Source organism: Musca domestica, unplaced genomic scaffold, assembly GCF_030504385.1.
Source record: "Musca domestica strain aabys unplaced genomic scaffold, Musca_domestica.polishedcontigs.V.1.1 6, whole genome shotgun sequence".
NCBI lineage: Eukaryota > Metazoa > Arthropoda > Insecta > Diptera > Muscidae > Musca > Musca domestica.
Window position 1 is genome coordinate 11,131,535 of NW_026712363.1, and position 23,287 is coordinate 11,154,821.

The following is a 23,287-nucleotide window of genomic DNA, read 5'->3' on the forward strand; positions in this document are numbered from 1 at the left end:
ATCTTACTAGCTGAACCCGGTGCGCTTCGCTACCCCTTTTGATTTTATATGCATTCAAAATTTTATTTACGAATATATGTTGGATAAAGAAAAACAAATTTAAAAATTAAAAAAAAAAATTAATTGCACTAATTTCACTAAAATCATTACAAAAGCAGTAACATGACATGCATACACGAAGGGTTTGTCCTTTGGATTTATTTATTTCATAGAAAATACCAAGCGTGCAGGAAACTGCAATTTTTTTTAAATAGAGTGGCATTTCTATTGCAATTAGTGAATTCGAGATAGCAACATACTTCGCCGTAATAAGCGTATTTCAAATAAATTGTTTTGTTGTTTTTTAGTGTTAGCCTGAGGCGTTGTGGGTCAATGGTTCTTATTAAAATCATATCCCAATCTGATCCGATTTAAATATCATTTTAAAAAATTACTTTTACACCAAATACGTCAAATATGTGAAATCGGCTGAGTATATATATGGGAGCTATAATCACATCTGAGCGTATTTGAATATAATTTGTCAAATTTATTTTTGTACCAAATTTAGCCACTCATGCCGAATTTCGTTGGAATCGGAAATTCGTATCGTGTTTTGTGCATCAAATATGTGAAATGGGCGGAAAATATATATGGGAGCTATATCCAAATCTGAACCGATTTTAATATAATTTGACTAATTTATTTTCTAATCAAAATTCCGTTACATATTCCAAATTTCGTGTATGGTGCATAAAATACATGAAATCGGTCGAAAATATATATGAGAGCTATATCCAAATCTGAACCGATTTTAATATAATTTGACAAATGTATACTTGTTTTAATTTCCGCTACACATTCCAAATTTCATTGAAATTAGAGATACATAGCGTGTTTGGTGCATCAAATACATGAAATCGGTCGAAAATATATATGGGAGCTATATCCAAATCTGAACCGATTTAAATTTAATTTGACAAATTTATTTTCGGATTAAATCCCGTCACACATTCCAAATTTCAAATGAACGAAATCGGTCGAAAATATATATGGGGGCTATATCCAAATCTGAACCGATTACAATATAATTTAGCAAACTTATTTTTGTTCCAAATTCCGTTACGTATTCCAAATTTGGAGACTGTATCTTCAACCAATCAATAGATATGTGCATATAAAATCTAAATTTTTGGGAGGTACCTCCGATTCTGATGCTATATCTCCAGTTCCAAGTGGAAATTCAAAAATGTATATAGCCTATGTTACTTTCAGGCGATGTTTTCAGGAAAATCTATTCAGCGGTTTTCGAGTCCATAAATTACAAACAAACATACAAACATTTTCCTCTATTATAGATATAGATTTATTATTTGGAATAGGCGACAAAAGAAATGATCTATACTTACATAAATACACACCTATATACTACATTAGGAAAATTGAAACACATTGAAAAATTATGCGTTTTTTTATTTTTATGAAATTATTATTTTTTTACAATATATATAATATAATATTAAATTATTAAAATTCATTTAATCATTTACTGGAATACCAAGTTTTGGCAGACTTCGCGACAGATGAATTTTTATAATTTCCAAATTAGCTTCTATCCACTGAATATTAAAATTGATGGTATCCATTGCTGTGGGCAGGAGAGTAACCATCTTTTTACACTGGATTTTCATGGCATCGATGACATCGTTTAACTGTCGTTGTTCTTCTCGGCTGTAGATTCGTGCCACCAATGCTGTGACCAATCGACCTACATCATACACTTTGCATAGTTCTTCAAAATTCTCAATAAAATATTTTCGAGCCAAGTGTGAACCAATTTCACTTTCTGCTACCGCCTTAAAGGCATGCATTCTAGAATGATTTGTCATTTGATTTTCTGGATCAAAAATTAAACTCAAATATTCGTTGATCATATCTTCACTTATAGAACAGGCAAGAGCCTCAAGCAGAGCATGATCTTGAGATTGTTTGAAACGTTGCCATAAAAATAACCAATCATCCTTAAATCCATGGCGGATGGAGGTACAGTAAATTGTCTCTCTCAAATTTGGTGGCATAATATTTATTTCGTTGCCATCGTCTGGGGTTTGGGATGATTTCCATTGTTTGAAATACGAAATGGCCGATTGAATACAATCGTCTAAATGTACACGACAAGCCCATTGTATTGCGCGATATTTTAGTCGGCTTTGAAAAGGTCTAGGGATATCAAAGGAATCAGAATTGTTTAGGCCACCCAAGTGATGATAAACTGGAGCAATTATATAACGCATAAATTTCCGGAATAGATGATAATGCTGTGGAAATGGTTCCATCATAGAAGTAATATCGGGTAGACTGCGAAACACCAAACTCCAGGGTAAATATTCACGTTCCTGGTGCAAATACTCCATAATATCCAATGCAATATCGTATTGTTGGTAACCACACCATGCCAGAGCTAATGCATCATTTATTATTTGACCACGATTAAGGATGTGAATTTCCTGAAATTTTTTACTCTTTAGTGCTTCTCCAATCAATTGCCAGCTAATGGGGTCATACATAATCCGATAGATTCCAGAAAATTGAACATTAAGTATTATCCATTCATGGGGTTCTGTTACATTACACAATTCCAGAGGTAGAACATTTTCCGTTTCATCACATTCTAGCCAAACTCTTGGGTCGGTTGCATTGAAATTTATTTCCGAAGATGTTGTGAAGCTTAGCGGAACCCACCAGCATTTCTTTCCATCTTCATTCAGCGCAGTCGAACTTTCAAGAAATCTTTGTTGCGTTATTTCCAAACATCCCGTATCCATGTTGCGTTTTACTTTTATCAATGGAAATCCGGTTTGTGTAGTCCAAGTATCCATAATTGTGTTCATATCGTAACTGAAATCTAGACGCTTATGTCTATGACCCACTTCATTGAATACTGACCATAAATCTCTTTGGTCGGCATTGCGAAATTTGTATTTTGTCAAATAATCCCGCACAGCTTCAAAGAATGGTTCATGGCCCATCAACATATGCACCATCCTTAAAATTGAAGAACCTTTCCTGTAGGATATGCTGTCGAAATGATTACGGATTGCAGTAACATTCAAAATTTCAGCCGACAATGGGTGACTATCCAGTTTGGCGTCTCTTTCAAAGGTCGAAACTAAGCTAAGTAAAGGGTCAATCTGATGAGCTTCAAATTCTGGGTGTAAATGCTGCACACCCCAAATGGCAATGTATGTGGCAAACCCTTCGTTCAACCACAAGTCATTCCACCATTTCATAGTTACCAAGTCTCCAAACCATTGATGTGCCACTTCGTGTGATATAAGTCTGGCCGTGTCGTATTTGTTCCAGCCAATTGTAGAGTTTGGATTATAAAGTAAGGCGGTATGACGATATGTGACGAGACCCCAGTTTTCCATACCGCCTTTATAGAAATCGGGAATTGCTATTTGATCCAATTTTTTGAGTGGAAAAGGTCCCAGCAAACTTTCGTAGAAATTCAAAACTTTAGCCACCATTTCTGCAGCATAACTTGCTTCCTCAATGCAATTTGATCTGGTCCAAGTTCTCATTAAAACATTCGTTGTTTCTGATTTCGATTCTTTGTAATCAAAATCGTTTATAGTATAAGCCACCAAATAAGTGGACATTGGAGGTGACTCCTCGAATATACTCCACACAAAATCTGGAATATTTTCCATTGGCACTTGTTTTTCCAGCGGCATATTGCTTAGAGCTTTCAAGGCCTTATGGTGACCCAGCCAAATAGTAAAATTAGCCTTATAATTTGGTTCATCCAGACATGGAAATGCAGATCGGGCATGGGCAGGTTCAAATTTTGTAACCGATAACCACTTTGTTTCATTTGTATCTACATTCTGATAAGAACTACGATAGTATCCAAATAATGTATCGCTCAAATTTCCAGAAAAATCCAATCGTAGTTCATAGTTAATACCCTTTAGAAGCGTTTGGCATAGCATTAGAATGAAAAAATCATTTTCTTCAACTTTCTTCACATCTTTTAGACAAATTTGAAAACCGTCGATATTAGAAGATTTTAATTGTATACTAGTTTCATTGATATTCAAATTGTTGGCATGTAATGTTATGTTATCGGTATCCGCTGAAACTTTGAATACTATCTCAACTTGACCCTCGAATGTAAAATTTTTTGGATTTTCCAAATGGGTGATTATTTTGAGATGATAACGTTCAGGGTTTATTGTTGAGGGTAAACGGAAGTTCTTATTGCGCACAACATCCACACCATGCGAACAGGAAACTATGGCCACAAGGATAATGAATGTATGTAAAATGTTAGCAGCCATCCTGGGATTTTAAGCTAAAAACAGTAGCAAAGAAAATACCATTATTAATAAATAACTAACTAACTAATAACTAAAACGTTTGAACGACTAAACAAAGGTTATAATCGGTCGAGGACGACTCAACACCAAAATAATTGGATATTATGTGTTTTACAACAGAATAGAATTTCTACATACATATCGAAGGAGTCATAGTGGATAAATACAAGGTGACGCAAAAGTAGTCCTCCTATCAGCAAATTCTATAAATTTAACGATTCTATAAATTTAACGAAATTTAACAATTACAGTCAAAAAAAAAACATCGGAATGTCTGTCAAGTACATATGTATACATATTTTCGTAATATGCACTCCAGAACAGTGATATTTGGTACCAGATATCAGATACAGCTCAGGAAAACCTCTGCCAAATTTTATCGATATGAATTCAGATTTGGATATAGCTTCCATATATATCTTCATACGATTTATTGTGCACCAAATGATTAATATCAGTCCCAATCAGATGGATTTTGGCACATTTAACCGAATTTATCTGGGAAACAAATAAGACATTTGGTGAAACTCGGTTCTCATATAAATACTGCTTCGATATATTTTATACCCTCCACCATAGTACCCTCCACCGTTTGTAACACCTCGAAATATACATACATTTTAGACATGGCTAAATCGGAATAGAATTTAACTCAGATTATGAATATATATACTTTGTTGGGTCTAAAATGAATACTTCGATAAAGTAGAAATTCAAACAAACTCAATAAGCTGGTCAGATGCAACATGTTTATTCGAGTTGCTCATACGAAACGAAAAAGTTGTGAGCAAACACGAATTGATCGATGCTCTGTGTTTGCAATCAAACAGCTCACTTGAGCGATTTGTTTACGAACTAATGCTGAATTGTTCAAAACGGGACGATCGTCTCGGAGGAGTATGATCGGTTTGATTCTCATTTTCGTTTACCAGACAGTGTGTAGTTTCCACTTGCAACAGTTTTACAGCTTGCTTCAATTTCAAATATTATAAAAGTAAAAAAAAACTGCACCGACTTAATTAAATGGTTGAATAAACAATGATGCCGAGCAAACTCAATTGAAAGAAACAGAAAACAGTTGTGATTGCTCACTTCAATTCACGTGTACGATCAACTCATATTCTTGAAAAAAAAAACTAGCATGTTTGATCATAAGTGAAGTGATGCAGACTGAATGTTCGATACAATCCGGTGCGAACGATCCTTTCGTTCAGATCAAACCAAACGACGGCATCAACAAAAATCACGCATGACATCGAGTGTGATTGAATTATTCATACTTGTTGTAACCTTCTGATTACCTTCTTATTATGGAGCAGGGTATAAAAAGATCATAGTTGGTATGATCTACTTCACATTAATTATACCCTACACCACAAGTTGGCCAGGGTATTATGTCTTTGTGCATTTGTTTGTAACAGGCAAAAGGAAACGAGATAGACCCATAGTTCCTTTTGATGATCTGCATAGAATCACATTCTGAGTCGATTTATGCATGTTCGTCCGTCCGTCCGTGCGTAAGTCCATCCGTCTGTCCATGTATTTTTGTAAACAAAGTACAGTTCGCATTTATTTCCCTATCCAGATGAAATTTTGCACAAATGATTTGTTTGGCCCAAGGACGACCCCTATAAATTGGAGATGATCGGTAAAAATTTAGATATAGCTCCCATATATATATTTTTCCGATTTGCCTTTTATTGTGCACCATCAGTCCGAATAGTATGGAATTTTGCACGTACGATCAGATTGGACCTGAAGATAAGTATGCCAAATTTGATCTAAATCGGTTCAGATATAGCTATAGCTCCCATATATATTGTTTACCCGATTTGTTATTTTTGTCCTCCGGTAATATGCATTCTGTAACAACAATATTTGGGGAAATATATCAAATACAGCTCAGAAATATATTTGCTAAATTTTATCGAGATCGGTTCAGATTTGGATATAGCTCCCATATATAACTTCGTTCGATTTAAATTTGATTGTGCACGTCTAACGTCTAATATTTGCCCAAATTGGATGAAATTTGGCACTTACGACCGAATTGAGTCTAGAAACTAGTATGTCAAATTTGGTGAAGATCGGTTTAGATATAGCTATAGCTCCCATATATACTGTTCATTCGATTTGTTATATTTGTTCCCACAGCCGTAATATGCACTTCGTAACAACGATATTCAGGGAAATATATCAAATACAGCTCTAAAATATCTTTGCCAAATTTTATCGAGATCAGTTCCTATTTGTATATAGCTCCCATATATGTTTTTATCCGATTTCAAATTAATTGTGCACCAAATGGACAATACAAGTCCGAATTTAAAAGATACAAAAGCTTCGGCATATTTAGTCTTTTGAACTTTAAATTATAATTATAATCATAGCGTGTATGATTAAATTCTCCCATAAAAACTTTTAATTGTTATGCGCAGCTCTACTAAATTAGCAAAGTGGTGTAGGGTATCATAAAGTCGGCCCCGCCCGACTTTAAGACTTTCTTTACTGGTTTATTTGTTATGGGTAGCTTTGCTAAATACGGGCATGGGTGGAGATTATATAAAGTCATTTATTTTAATTTATAGATTTTTCTTTAAAGATAAATATTACTAGAGCAATGCATTTAAAAATGATTTTGAACGGATAGGTGTAATATCTCCTTGAACTTTGAAACATCTAATACGCTAAAGTTTGTAATTAAACAAAAATTATATCTGACGAGACATTCAATAACAAGTCACATGTTAACAAACATAGAGAATCTTGGTGACAATAGTAGAAATTTGTCATAACCCCCTGGAAGGGTACCCTCGAATTTTAGGTATTTTAAGGGGTTTTACAACACGTTTTTAACTTTCCTAGACGGATAATTTTGGGGTTTTGGCTCTCTATTGGCTGAAAGCTATCTTGTAAAAACGCTGTCAATTTTAGAGTTTTATAATACACAGAAGATGTAAGAAGTTTTCTTCTTTTGTTTAAAGCACATTTCTAGTCTTCACCTTAATTCACACTCTTGATTGAATCTAAATACTGCCCCGATCGTTATCGATCTTTGTTTTGTAAAAATGCACATCAAAAATACTGCGATTACGACATTCCAGCTCTGTCTTTTGTCATATCAGTGAACATCCGAACGTTAGTCATTCAACCATCAACAAGATCACCAACGCAATATAATTAACACAATTGAAGGAAAAAATTAAATTAATATAACCGACAACTTGATTCGTTTCTTGAGAATGCTACGTGAAGACTAATTCTGAAATGCAAATGAAAGCCCCAATTCAGGCACCATCTGCAAAAGATGCTCAATTTTGAATACAGACGTTGAAATCTCAAAAAAAAAAAAATAAATAAATAAATAAATTAAGATGAATGTCTGTCTCACAGGTGAATTGAATGACATTTAATTTTAAATTTTTGTTAGGATTTCGCACAAATCGCTACTTAATATAAACATGTATATACATTAAGAATTTCCCAGCAAGCAAAAAATATCCCGCAAATAACCTAGAAGCCACATTTAAGCGAAAGAAATCATCGCGTTTGATATCGCTTTCTCACCCCGGGAGGAGCATCCTTCGGGAAGAAAGGATCCACGCCCGCGATACTTTTAAGTATGGCTAAATAGCGCATACAGCGTTACTTCTAATAATCGTGGAAGTTACTTCCTCGACAGTTATTGGAAATGAAATATATATATATATATATACATATATTTCATTTCCAATAACTGTCGAGGAAGTAACTTCCACGATTATTAGAAGTAACGCTGTATGCGCTTTTTAGCCATACTTAAAAGTATCGCGGGCGTGGATCATTTCTTCCCGAAGGATGCTCCTCCCGGGGTGAGAAAGCGATATCAAACGCGATGATATATATATATATATATATATATATATATATATATATATATATATATATATATATATATATATATATATATATATATATTTCTCAGATAGAAAAAAGTCTTATTTATGTCCAATTAAAAACTAACTGCAATCTATCGCAGTTTTATCCGATGGAAGTCAAGAATTATTAAAAATATAATTACATTTTTATTTAAAAAAAAAACATTTATGTAATAAAAATTTAATACTTATAAATAAATCAGTATTGTGTATGTTTCATGAACACATAGTATGTTGTTTTATTTCTTCTTTAATTTCCACTTATACAACCAGTGATTCTCATATCGAATTTTATATAATTTAGCAAAGTCGGATAGGATGTTCAATCAGATTATACCAAAAAATCACACATCTAATATATATTTTTTGCGAATCATAAAAATCCGACTCCGGTACACTACGATTTATTAGTCCTCCGACTGCGGTACACAACGATTTTTTAGTGCTCCGACTGCGGTACACTAGGATTATCGTTGTGTTCCGGTACAGTACACTATCATCGTGTATGGTTTATTTTCGAACGCTGGTGAAAACACATACACTGATTTGTCCGTGTATGTATTGTTTTGAAAATGTTTATGTCGTCCAGAACATAGTTTATATAGACAATTTTTTTAAACATTTTTAAATTCTTTTGCTACAGCTTCTTTTGTCGAGCCTCCATATAATGTAACCGTGCACTTTATGGTGTCTTGAAAATTTATAGAGTATATGGATGAAAGAAAACTTACTTATATTAGAAACTCTATATTGTGATTGATCCGTATTATTCCATTCATTTTTCTCGACTTTCTCTTAATTCAAAATATTCAGAAAAGTGTCAAATAAACAAAGCAGTTTGTTGCATTTGTTGATAAATTTGGGTTGCACTTTTCATATTTAATCAATCCGCCCTACCTTGTTATTATTGTATCATGACGTGATCTAAGTATTATCTCTTACGATGTGTTTGTGTTGATGTTTAAACTGTATCTCCCATCGCTCAACATGTGATTTTGGTGTTGGAAAAATTGTCCCTTTGTGAAGGAGATACCAGAAGAGATTGATCCAATCATTCGATTTTCACATTTTCTCTAATATAAGTCAATATATAAAAATATAGACTAATCGACGATAAATATTGTATAGAGTTCAATTTAAAACAGGGGATTTTGAATATTGGTTTTATTGCTAATGTTTTTAATCATTGCTGGAAAAGGGTACGAAAAAACTGCAATGATTGACGCTACATGCTTCCTATAATAAGAGCACATTGCCTTCGACGAACGTGTTTTCAATTTTAAACTTCCATTTTATTATCGATGATTTATTCATTATTATTATTCATCGTAATTTTAATATAAATTGATTTCTTTGAACACTCTCTGCAAGCATTTGGAAATGAGTAACTCACTTCCATTTTAAGATGCCTAAAAAAATGTGAGAAAGCGATATCAAACGCGATGATATCTATCGCTTAGGCGTGACTTCTAAGTGATTTGGGGAATATTTTTTGCTTGCTGGGCTGTAGTAAATATTTTGGCATTTAAGAATGAAGTGTGAGTACCTTTGAAGGTATGAGTACCTTCGCCTCAAATTGCCTTTACTTAGTCTAATTTTGGCATACTCTTTCTAATATTTTCAGACTGTATCTCACGATTGAATGATTCAATGATGACTTCCAATGCACCAATTAATATGGGCTCGTCTATATAAACATGAGCATTTAAATAGCCCTACAAAAAAATAATAAAAAATAATCAAAAGACGTTAAATCGTAAAATAGTGGATAGTGTTTTTGTTTTTTGCCCAATTGGTACGATAATAAGCAGAATTGACGTTTTTAGAGTGAAGATCAGTCAAGACCATTGCAAAGTTACCAGTGAATCCAAAATATCATAATATGTTGCGGTTTATGGGTTGGTTGCATCGTTGGGGCAGATGGATATTAGACTTCTTTAAAGATGCTGCGAATCGTAATAAAAATAATGAATAATTTACCCCCCACTATGTTATGGAGGACATATTCAGTTTGTCATTTCATTTGTAACTACTCGAAATATATATTTTAGACCCCACAAAGTATATATATTCTTGATCAGCATAATATTCGATGTCTTTCAATGATGACCGTCCGACTGTCTATCTGTCTGTCTGTGGAAATCACTGTAGCTTCCGAACGAATTGAAATAGGTTGATAAAATTTAACTGAGATGTGTGTTTGTTCCGAAGAACTTTTGGTGTTAAAAATGGGTTAACGTGCACCTACGTTTTGGTATAGCCCCCATATAACGGAACCTTCCTACATTCGGTATTTTGATGATTTTAGCAACATTATTCACCGGAATTGTTTCAAATTTCGTACTTGAAGTTCCTAATGGATACTGCAAGCTATAACAGAAATCTGACTATGCATGTCCACATTTTCGTATAGCCCCCAAATAACGCTATCTCCCCATATTCAAATTTCGTATTTGAAGTTCGTAACGGGTACTACAGGCTATGACAGGAAATTTTCTATGCAGGTCCATGTGTTTGTATAGCCCCCATATAACGGTACCTCTCTATAATGGATATTTTGATGACTTCAGCGACATTATTCACCGGAATAGAATAATATTTAAAGTTCTTAATGGGTACTTCAAGCTATAACAGAAATTTGACTATACGCTACATTTCTAAACCTGTTTTTTTTTTTTTTATTTTGGCTGCACTATTCATCGGCATTGTTTCAAATTTCGTATTTGAAGTTCGTAATGGGTACTACAGCCTGTGACAGAAAACTGCGAGTGCAGGTCTACGTCTTCGTATAGCCTCCATACAACGATACATCCCTATATTAGGTATTTTGATGATTTAAGCTACATTATTCAACGAAATTTTTTCAAATTTCGTATTTTCATTTCTTAACGGGAACTACAGCCTATAACTAAAAATTTTCTATGCAGGTCCAGGTCTTCGTATAGACTCCCTATATTCGGTATTTTTAAGATTTTAACAAATCCAAATTCGTTCGTATTCAAAGTTCGGCTCTGCCGAATCACCCATTTTCTTTTCAATAAAACACATTTTAATATATTTTTTAAAATAACACATTTCTCATTTTTATTTTTAGTTTTCTTTAATTTTCTTATATTTCATTTTATTTGCAACTTTATTTTGTTTTATTAAAACTCAGCAATGTGTTTTTCAATTTTAATTTACGGTTTTTATTTTGCAACCATTATCGTTTTATTTGTTGTGGATTTTTATTGTAATTTTTTTATTATTAATAAAATATTTAACATATCATTTTTATTTTTCATACATATAGACGAATTAAGATTCGCTGCTGTGTATGTTTATATGTGTGTCTGTTAATTGATTTGTTTTCTTAATTTGAAACTATTTTAAATCTATGGGCCATATTTCTGTGATTTAACTATAAATATATGCTGTTATTATAATTATTGTATTCAATTATTTTTCTTTAGAATTTTCAATTTTTTTCTTTTGGTTTGTTTGGAATTTTATTTATTTATTTATCTTTTTTTTTTTTTGCGAAAATCTCACACAAACATTTTTCTTAAACAACTGTTGCATGTGTGTTTGTTGGCAAATGATACGAAATATTAATAAACTATGTTTTGTGTTTATAAATCGTTCTGCAATGTATATTATCTTAATAATTATTTAAGTTATTATCTGTTTCTTCTTTTGTTTTATATCACTTAATAACACTTAATATAAACGGCAAATGCTAAAAGATTTCAGTTTTATAGGTTGACTTTTTTATAAGGACAATTTCAAACGATTGTATGGGGTAATGTTTTTAAATTTATATTGTTGAATGCAATAAATTCTTTATATTTTAGCTATTTAAAATTTATTAATTCCGAGATTGCATTTTGAATACAAATTTTGAGGCTTTTGTACAGTTTTAGTATTTATAAAGTAAGTTGATCTTTATTGCAGGTTTCATTAGCGGAGATTCACACACACAGTTCATGTAATCATTCATATCGACGGTTGTCAAGACATTAAGCTTGCAATTGAAGTTATGGCTAAATATCTCGAAAATTTATAAAAATTCAATAATAATATGTTGATATTTAGAACAAAAAATGTTAATGTAAAATATTAAAAATTTTTAACAATATTTCAAAAAGCTTGGTACCTTCAAACTTTGCCAACACGATTATGACGGTTAAAAATGAAACATTTTCAATATAAAATTAGCACCCAGTAAAGTAAGATCAGAAGTCGGGCAGGACCGACTTTATGATATTTTCATATTACAATTATAATTATAATTATAATTAAAAGTTCAATAGACTAAATATGCCGAAGCTTTTGTATCTTTTAAATTCGGAATTGTATTGCCCATTTGATATATATGGGAGCTATATCCAAATCTGAACCGACCTTGATAAAATTTGGCAAAGATATTTCTGAGCTGTATTTCACATATTTAATTATAATTATAATTATAATAGACTAAATATGCCGAAGCTTTTGTATCTTTTAAATTCGGAATTGTATTGCCCATTTGATATATATGGGAGCTATATCCAAATCTGAACCGACCTTGATAAAATTTGGCAAAGATATTTCTGAGCTGTATTTCACATATTTCCCTGAATTTCGTTATTACGGAGCGCATATTACGGCTGTGGGTAACAAATATAACAAATCGGATGAACAATATATAAGGGAGCTGTAGCTATATTTGAACCGATCTTCACCAAATTTGACATACGAGCTTCTAGACTCAATTCAGTCGTAAGTGCTAAATTTCATCCCATTTGGGCAAATGTTAGACGTTTGGTGCACATTAAAAAGTAAATCGGACGAAGTTATATATGTGAGATATATCCAAATCCGAACCGATCTCGATGAAATTTAGCAAAGGTATTTCTGAGCTATATTTGATATATTTCCCCAAATATTGTTGTCACAGAGTGCATATTACGGCTGCGGAGAACTAAAATAACAAATCGGGTGAACAATATATATTGTAGTTATATCTATATCTGAACCGATTTCGATCAAATTTGGCATACTTATTTTCAGGCCTAGTTTGGTTGTATGTGCAAAATTTCATACTATTCCGGCTGATATTACACGTTTGGTGCACAATAAAAGGCAAATCGGACGAAGATATATATGGGAGCTATATCTAATTTTTTACTGAATATCCCCAATTTCAATAGGGTTCGTCCTTGGGTCAAACAAATATAAATAAAATAAGTGCGAACCATGGTACAATGAAGAGAAGGTAGGTCAACTTTGAAAAAATTGCAAGTATAGAGGTCTACCTGTTTGGCTTGTAATGTCAGAATTAGTATCAAAACAATAAAAAATCAAACAACTTGTTGCTTTTATTTTGAATAAATGATTGAAAAACGCGATAACTGAATGAAAGGTCAAAACTTCTTTTCAAAATCATGTACTATATATCTCTAAAGGTTTATTTCGCTACAAAAACTCTAGATTTTGTAGATGCATACGTTGAAATAAACATTTTGAAAACACCCGAATTTGAATATTTTCTGAACAATTTTTTGTTATTGAAAATAAAACACATACATAAACAAATAAAGATGACATATTAAGCCAAGAAAATAAAAAAATTGAAATCATATGGTAGTTCTGCCCTACCTTGAATTCATTGTACCATGGTGCGAACTGTAATTTGTTCACAAAAATACATGGACGGACAGACGGACATGCATAAATCGACTCAGAATGCGATTCATCAAAAGGAACTGTGGGTCTATCTCGATTCCTTTTGCCAGAAGGAACTCCTTTTGTGGATTATCGAACAATTTCATTGAAAGATTTGGCTACAATCATCAAAATACCGAATATCGGGAGGTACTGTTATATGGGGGCTATACGATATCGTTGTCCGATATAACCCATTTTCAAACTTACAGACAAAAGACTGATCTGTGCAAAATGTTAGCTTCCTATCTTTGACTCTAGCGCGATTACAACAGACGGATGGCCTAAAGTTATTATTTCGATGAGTTACAAACGGAATAGCGAACTTAATATACCCTTTATACTATGTATGGTGGACGGTATAAAAATAATTTTTTCATTGTTTTTTTTTTCGAACTACAAATAAAAAAATTCGCATTACAAGTGAAATAATTCGAATTTCAAATGGATTGAATAAAAAATCGAATTCCAAATACAATATTTCGAATTTCAAATGAAATTTCACGAATTACAAATGAAGTTCTCAAACTACAATTGAAATGTTTCATATTACAAAGTCTCTAATATCTACTGGAATTTTAAGAATTACAAATGGAAGTCTCGAATTACATATGAAATATTACCAATTTCAATGAAAATGTTTCGAATTATATCTGAAAGTGTTATATAGTTATGTAAAGAAATTCCGCAAAAAATGGACATAGATTGTCACATGGTCTCCCCCGATTTCTATGTTTTCTGTACTGGTTAGTACTTGCGTTTAGTGGATTAGAACATGCATTTTAATTCCCCGTCAAAAAATGAAAGTTAAACGTGATCGCAATTTTAAATTATTTAGAAAACCTTTACACATTTCATTCTATATGCCAACTTTCCAATGGAAAGATTACAAGAATTGTGTGTATCTTTTGTTGGCTGGGTACTGTATTTAGTTAATTTATTAAATGCAAAAGTATTGCGTGCTTTCAGGCTGTTCTGGGTTCAATCGGAGCGAACAAGTTTATAATTTTGTGTTTGTTAAAGAAATAATAATTAAAAAAGTTCCTTGTATTTTTTTAATAATATTTTTTGTGTAAATTATTTTTGAATAAATTTGCCGATATTTATTATTTGTATCCAATTTTAATTGTGGATTTTTAGGCATTTTTTCTCTTACAATTAGTCTAATCAAACTTTTTGGGATTTCTACATATTTTTCTTATATATAACAATACAATCATTCTTTAATAATTTTGATAGAAAAATAGTTATAGTTATATTTTTTTTTATTTTTTGAATTTATTTAACATAAGTACATGTCATGTGTATGTTTGCCAAGAGTTTGGTGTTGAAGTTTTAACCTTTAAGTGATTTGCTTATATTTAAAAGTGAATAGTGAAAGGTGTTCGGAAATTGGAAAATAAAAATATATATTAAAAAAACATACATTTTTGTTAAGGTAAACAAAGAAACTATTTCAATTTTAAAACACGGTCTTTAGTTACTGGCAAGAGATTTAATTACCTTCAAAAAAATAGGATCGGCAGATGTCTAAAATGTTGAAAATATAAAAATATGTAGGCTATTATATTATATAATTGTATCTTAATACAATGCTGGAATGAAGAGATAATGAAGCAGGTTGAGCAAATCTATATCGATTAATTAAAGTTCACTGTGTAATTTCGTTTGCCAAAACTAGTTCCCACTTGGACGAAAAAAACAGATGAACCGTTTAGAGCTGGACCCTCTTTAAAGGAAGTTAAAAGGAACATATTAACTCTTATGCACAAGTAATAATTGGAGGAGATCCAATCGAAACAAGTCACATATTGAAGTATTTTTACAAGACGACTTCAAATACATAACGTAACCATACCTTAAGCAGCAGAATCGGCCAAATTTATTTATATCTTATATGGAACCTTGTAATGTGCCTAAAACTATCATAAAAATATGGATACTTCCTCTATAAGTGTCATGCGCTCAAAAAAAAAAAAAAAAAAAAAACTCTCCAAAATAAGAGAAATAAGCCTGAAAGACCTAAATAAATTTTCAACATATAAATCATCCTCGTGACCATAAGAAAACTTAAGAAATCAAGCCATTTCGAACCGAATCAGAATCATACATATGTAAAATTATTTTTCTCATTTATATTCAGGTTTTCACGGCATATTTTCAAGCTTTCCCAACCAATTTTTAATCTAAAACCAGTAAGGAAAGGTCAAAAATCGGGCAGGGGAGACTATATAATACCCTACACCACACCACTATTAGTACAGCTCCCGTAACAAAAACAAATATTATGTTGGGAATTTATGTGAAGTAGATCATACGAATCAAATAACATTGCTGTGTAGTGCATGATATGACTTCGATAAGGATTACATTAAAAAATATTTATTGGAGCACACCAAATCGGATGAAACATATATATGGGAGCTATATCTGAACTGATTTTCACCAAAATTTGAAGCTCTTGCTTTTGGGCTGAATTCCGTCGGAAGTGCAATAAATGCAGTCCATTTGGGCTGATATTAGCCATTTAGAGCACAAAACAAGTAAAAAAAAACATTAAATTCAGCCGGGCCGAACATTTAATACCCTCCACCTTAGGGTGATGAAAACATTAGAACCAATTATGACCCACAAATACCAATTTTTAGACATATTCGTGGGAAAATGTGGCAAAAATCATCAAAATTCCGAACATCGGGAGGTACCGCTATATAGGGATATACAAAAACAATATTTCGCCAACGGAGCTAGAACCTATTATGACCAACAAATTCCAATTTTAAGACAAATCCGTGAAAAAAAATTGACAAAAACCACCAAAATACCGAATATCGGGAGGTACCGTTATATGGGGGCTTTATAAAAGCGTGGGCATACAGAGCTTCGCCACACGAACTAGGACCCATTATGAACTACAAATACCAATTTTCAGACAAATCCGTGAAAAAGTGTGGCTAAAATGATCAAAATACAGAATAACGGGAGGTACCGTTATATGGGATTTTATGCTGATTATGAATATATATATACATTATGGGGTCTACGACGAATATGACCAAATTAATATACCCTCCTTTCCAAGTAGGAGGGTATAAAAACTCATCTCAGATAAACATATAAATGGGAGCTATATCCAAGTCTGAACCGATCTTGACATCATTTTAAACACTTATTTCTGAGCTGTATCTGATATCTGGTACAAACGATTATTGTCGTGGATTGCATATTACGCATATGAGGAACTTAAAAACGATTTTCACCAAAATTTTAAGCACTTGCTTTTAGGCTGAATGCCGCTGGAAGTGCCACAATTCAGTCCATTTGGGCTTATATTAGCCAGTTGGTGCACAAAAAAAAACTTGAAATCGAATAAATATATATATATGGGAGCCATATCCAAATCTGATCCGATCTCTATAAAATTTGACAAAAGTATTTTGAGTTCCACCATTCTTGTGGAGTACATATTACGCATGTGAGGGACTTAAAACCCCAAATCGGATGAAACATAATTATTGGGAGCTATTGATATATCTAACCAATTTCCTCCTAATTTGATGTACTTGCTTCTGATTGAATTCGGTCGGATGTGCCAAAATTCAGGTAATTTGGACTGATATAGACCATTTGGTGCACAATTAACCCAAAGTCAGTCGAAGATATATATGGAAGCTATATCTAAATTTCAACCGTTTCTCACCAATTTGAAAAATTGGTTGTTTGAAAAATTTCATCTCAATCGGATATCATATATCATATATAGTGTCTGTATTTGCTGTAAACCCCATATAAGCATCTCCAGATTTTTGGTACTTTTCACGTTTTTCAAAAAATCAAAATTTACATTTCGAGTATAGCTCCCAAATTTTGGATCATTAAGCTGGTCTCGAAGGAGAAATAGGCAACAAAAAACCAGTAATGAAAGGCACCTTTAGCAAAAAAAACGTTATTATTAACAATTTAAATATTATTAGCATATTAAGGCTTTAAAACGGCTTAAATGTGATTCTATGAAGATCACAAAAAGGAACTATGGTTCTTGGAAAAAATTGCAAGTATACCTCTTGTAGACCTCTTCCTGTTTGGCTTGTAATGTCAGAATTACTATCAAAACAATCGGAAAATAAACAACTTGTTGCATTGATTTTGAATAAATAATTGAAAACCACGAAAACTGAATGAAAGGTCGAAATTTATTTTCAAAATCATGTTCTATACAGGGTGAGTTGAAAAAACTGCAAACAACTTCAGACTTCTGTCATTTCTAAGCTACTCGTCCGATAGCTGTTAAAATTATTCTAGTGACAGCTCATTATATTGTTTACAAGCGTACAAAAGCATTTTGGAGCGTATTTTTCAGAAAAAAGGTATTCGTGATGGAATTCAAGCGTGATAGCATTATTTCATTATATTTGGCTGGAAACTACAAAGAGCTGTCGTTAGAACACTCCAGCATTTAAACGTGAATAAATCTTTTGTGTCTCGTAACATCGCTCGTTCCGTGATACTGGTAGCGTAGCCCGACGTCAAAGAAGTGGACGGAAGAAAACAGCAACATCAGCAGAAATGGTTCGAAAAGTAAAGAAGCGACTTGATCGAAACCCGCGTCGCAGTGGCCGAAAAATGACTCGTGAACTGAACATATCGCAATATTCCATTCGGCAAATATTGAAAAATGAGTTCGGGGTAAAGCCATTGAAATTCCAAAAAGTGCAAGAACTTAGACCGCAACAGAAAGAAAATAGACTCAAAAGAGCTAAAAAGTTACTTTGCTTGGCCGAAACTGATGAACTGTCGAATTTAGTTTCCTTCGATGAGAAAACATTCCTTGTCCAGCAGTTTGTAAACAAACAAAATGATCGCGTTTACTTGGCAAAGAGGTTAGCTGAAAATGTGCACCTTCGGTTGGCCACCAGAACTCAAGCGCCGGCCTTGGTGATGGTGTGATGGTGTGGGCCGATGGTCCTCTCCGCTCGTATTAATCGACCGTGGCATCAGAATAAATGGCGAATATTATAGCGAAAACATTCTAGAGGGTGTATTAAAGCCTTGGTCACGCAAACATTTTGCCCGCAGACTTTGGACATTTTAACAGGACTCAGCACCATCGCACTCAGCACGCGCCACCCAAGAATGGTTAGAAAATGAGGTTCCTAGCTTTTCTTTTGCAGCGCACAATGGCCACAAAAATCTCCGTATACCAATTCGTTGGACTATTGTAAGCAAGGTTGGCACTAAAAAAACCAAAGTGTCGTTCACCTCAAGCAAGCACTTCGCCGGGAATGGGCCAAAATACAGCAGAGCAACATTCGCGCAGTGTGTGACGGTTTGACCTTGTTGCAGTTTTTTATCTCACCCTGTATTGTAAATCTTATTTGCAAAATGCATTTAGTACCTGATTTTATTTTCTACCATATTTTGTCCAAAATATTATTTTCACGTGAAGAACTTCTAATTATTGGTGAATATTTGATCAGAGATTCGTAACTTTTCTTTTTCTGAATTAGGGCCCAACAATAAAGTTTTATCAAAATTCGTTTTAAATTTGGAGTTTATGTCCTTTTTTGGTTTTTTAATTCTGCTACGTTTTTAACTAATATTTCGGAATCAAGGACCTTTAATCTTAATGCAACATCAATCTGTATTTATAAGGGCAATCACCAAATGCCAGCGCTTTAGAATCTACTAGTGCCCTTTTATTATTGCTAATCCTTCGTAGATTTAATTTCCCATAATGGGTCCTTTTTCGATTATTTGGGGGTTTTATAAAAAATCCTGGTCTAAAAAGTCAATTATTTGAAAACTATAACATAGGCAATGCTTTCAATAACCCCATCAAGTGACCACTTGATGGATAGGTATTTTCATCAGCGATACCTACATTGTATATATTGGGTAAGTAGATCCGGGTCTAGACCGGGAATGTGGGGGTCCCGTGATAAAATTATAAAAATATTAAGAATTTTTACTAAACTAGAGTCAAGTCGGAGAATTTAAATATATGATATTTTTCGTTTATTCTGTTCATTTATTTTCTATAGCATTTATTTTCTAGAAAATAATCGGAAAGGAGCGGTGACTATTATTCACGTAATTTAGTGTGCAGTACACATAACATACAAACCTTTAATTTGGACTATTATAAATGTTAAAAATTATAAAAAAAATTATTTTGCTCCAACATTCCTAAAGTTCACTTAATCTATTTCCATTGTCCATATAAAATGTTAACCCCGTAAAATATGCTTCACATTTTAATACAACAGAAATAATTGTATATCATAATATTACTATTATATCATAATATTTTCCTACTATACCAAATTTGTAGTATGAATTTTTATTCTGATTCTAAAAAATTTGCGCTTGCTAGTTTTATTAAACATACGAGTGCAATACATTTGTAGCATGAAACTTTATTTTATTACTGCTTTGTGGTAACAAGCTATTTATGGCAATGCTGTTGATACTTTAAGATTTACTTTAAGAATTGAAGCATGCTTTAAGGGTTAAAAATATTTATAAATAATTACTATCGTGCGAGAAATATATGAATAGACTATATATTTCTCGCACGATAGTAATTACTTATAAAATGTTTAACCCCTAAAGCATGCTTCAATTCTTAAAGTAATTCTCTAAGTATCAGCAGCATTGCCATACGTAGATTGTTGAATGTTAATGGGAAAAATTAGCAAAAAGAAAACTTTATAATTATGTACAATTCTTTCGTACGGTATTTTAAAAATTAAAAACCAACTTTTATAAAATTGGTTGTAATTAACTTTTCATTCACCTGTTTTTACCTTATGCGCAAGGTAAACTCAAATAAATCAAAAACAAAAATAAAGACAAAATCATAAATTTATTGAAACTCCAATAAATATCGGTTTGTAAACATCAACATATTTTACCGTCAGTTGTATTTGCTTGCATTTGATAGATAGTTTTTTGTTAATGCAAGATACGATAAACTTAGGGCGAACTTGTGCTTCCATATAAATTTTGGACGATAATGGGTATAATGGAAATTTCCATTATAAACAAAGAAGAGATAAAACACTGTCTCTAGGGCAATATTTAAAAATGTTTATTTAAAGGGTATTATTTAATCAACCGAACCAATTGAAAAAACCCATATACTTAGGTTTAAAAAAAATTACATAAACACTATTGTAGATCACGAAGTCTGACTAATATAAAAGGTTCGTTATTTAGGGACCTCGGTAAGTCGTTAACGAGGAGGACTGAAGCAATTTTAATTTTTTTTAATTTATATTTTCCATTTAATATGACCTACTTTTAATCCAGTTTAATTGAATAATTTTATAATAAAAAATGTGGCCATAAATATAACTGACAAATTACAGCTTGTAACAAACAGCCAGATACTGCATACAAATGAAATGGTAAAATGTTTTCTTTTTACGCTTGTGCTAAAGCAAAACTTTGATTCGACCTAATAATACACCGATTTTCAAAATTGATATAATTTACCATTGTTTACCCAAACAATAACCAATAATTGAAAAATAAAATCAAAAATTGTAGTTTTAATTATTTTTTGTAAGGTAGAGTGTGTTTTTATTATGCTTTCATCATTAATCCTTTGTTAAAGTGCTTTGTAAGAGGAGCTTTGTTTTTTCATTAAATTTAAGGATTTAGTGATTTGTTTGTTTGTTTTTTATTTGCATTTTTAAATTTATTATAATTAATCATTTTTTAGGCTATAATCAGACTACTTTTTTGTAATGTTCATAATAATATTATTTTACTTTACAATAGGAGAACAGGGTCATTTCTTGTTTATTTGTGGGGTTTATGCTCATCATTTGTTTCTTGCATACCTTTGGGAAGAGGGGAAATTGAATAACATTTTTTCTTTTCTATTTTTTTTTTTGTTTTGTTTTACATCAACATTTTTATTACTTTTTTGTGTTTCTCCTTTCAAACATGTTGGGTTAAAAGAATTTTGGTTTTTGTGTGTATTGTAATAAGTATGATTTTTAAATAATTGTTTTGTTCTTTTATAATTGTATAAGAGAACTTTTTTGCCTTTCAATCCATTATCCTTTCATTTCTTTTTACAATTAAAATCTAAAAAACTATATAAAGTGTTCTTATTTTGTTATTATTATATAGAGGTGTTTATGTATGTATGTATGTATGTGGTAGAGTACTAGTGTATAGATGTTTGTAGCTTATAATGTGTTTGTTACATTATTCATTATTTGTTATACATATGTTTCGTTTATATATATAATGTGTAGATTTATATAAATATAAAGCATTTTAAGCGTGTCACTGTGTCCTGTTTAAACCCTTTATATAAACAGGTCACGTCATATATTTCATCTAACTTTTACATCATCATCATCATAAACAGAAGAATTTCTCTCTGGAATAAAAGAGGAAAAAAGGAAAATAGTTTCAGATCTATGTGTAATGTTGATATTTTTATGTTTGTGTTGTTTTTATGTCTAATTATGTAATAGAGTTTATCACCATGTGCCTTATGCATCCATTTATCAAGTCTAGGAAATTGTAAATGCCAAAATTGAATAAAATCTTAGGGTACATTCAAACCTATAGGGAAATACAAAATTATATTGTGAATATAATTATATTCCCCAAGACAAGTTATTAGCAATACATTTATATAGAGTTTAAACCCCATTAGCAATACCAACATTTATATAGTGTTTCAACGCCAGAATAATTAAAAATATTCCCATGAATGAATTAATGATACAAGAACCTCTTGGTTTTACATTATAGAAGAAAGACTACAAATAATATTTTGCTTCGAGACCGAATTTTGGAGACAACCTGTCATTCTTTGATTTTTAAGACTACATTTTTTTGGTAAGAAACTTGGATATTTTTTTGACTATCTACACATAACAGACCAAATATTGGAATTGTCCAGAAAAATAAAAGTAAATAGTAAATAGTTTGAAGTTATAATACACTTTGTATTACGATATAGAGATTCAAACAAAATATTCTTGTTATTTTCGAAAAACTAATCTTTAATAATGAAAGGAAACAACATTATTTTCATTTTCTTTTGCTGCCAAAACACATTTTTTTAAATAAAAATAAAAAACGAATGGTTTTGTTTTAACGAAAATATAATATTTTAATATATTTTTCTTTGTTGATAATAAGATTAGGGTCTGAATTCACCCGCTGTATGACCTTATTAAATAGACCTTGGTTTGTATTAATAAAAATATTATTGTTTTTATCTGTGTAAGACAGTTATGTATGAATAATATACAACTTCTCTCAATTGCATTAACATTATGTGAATCACCTTGG

General features: G+C 31.9%; 1 protein-coding gene across 1 annotated transcript; it reads right to left on the reverse strand.

Annotated features, from left to right (window-relative positions):
• Window positions 1-1,436: 1,436 nt before the first annotated feature.
• On the reverse strand, window positions 1,437-7,877 carry LOC101897410 (aminopeptidase N). The gene is made up of 2 exons (XM_005184018.4): window positions 7,364-7,877; window positions 1,437-4,336 (listed from the first exon to the last, which is right to left on the reverse strand). The coding sequence occupies exon 2, from the start codon at window positions 4,320-4,322 to the stop codon at window positions 1,518-1,520; it is 2,805 nt and encodes a 934-aa protein (XP_005184075.2). The 5' UTR covers window positions 4,323-4,336; window positions 7,364-7,877; the 3' UTR covers window positions 1,437-1,517.
• Between the last annotated feature and the right edge of the window lie 15,410 nt (window positions 7,878-23,287).

What these genes read in the sequence shown, in the direction of transcription:
- LOC101897410 (XM_005184018.4), bottom strand. Translation starts at nt 4,322, where the DNA reads ATGGCTGCTAACATTTTACATACATTCATTATCCTTGTGGCCATAGTT.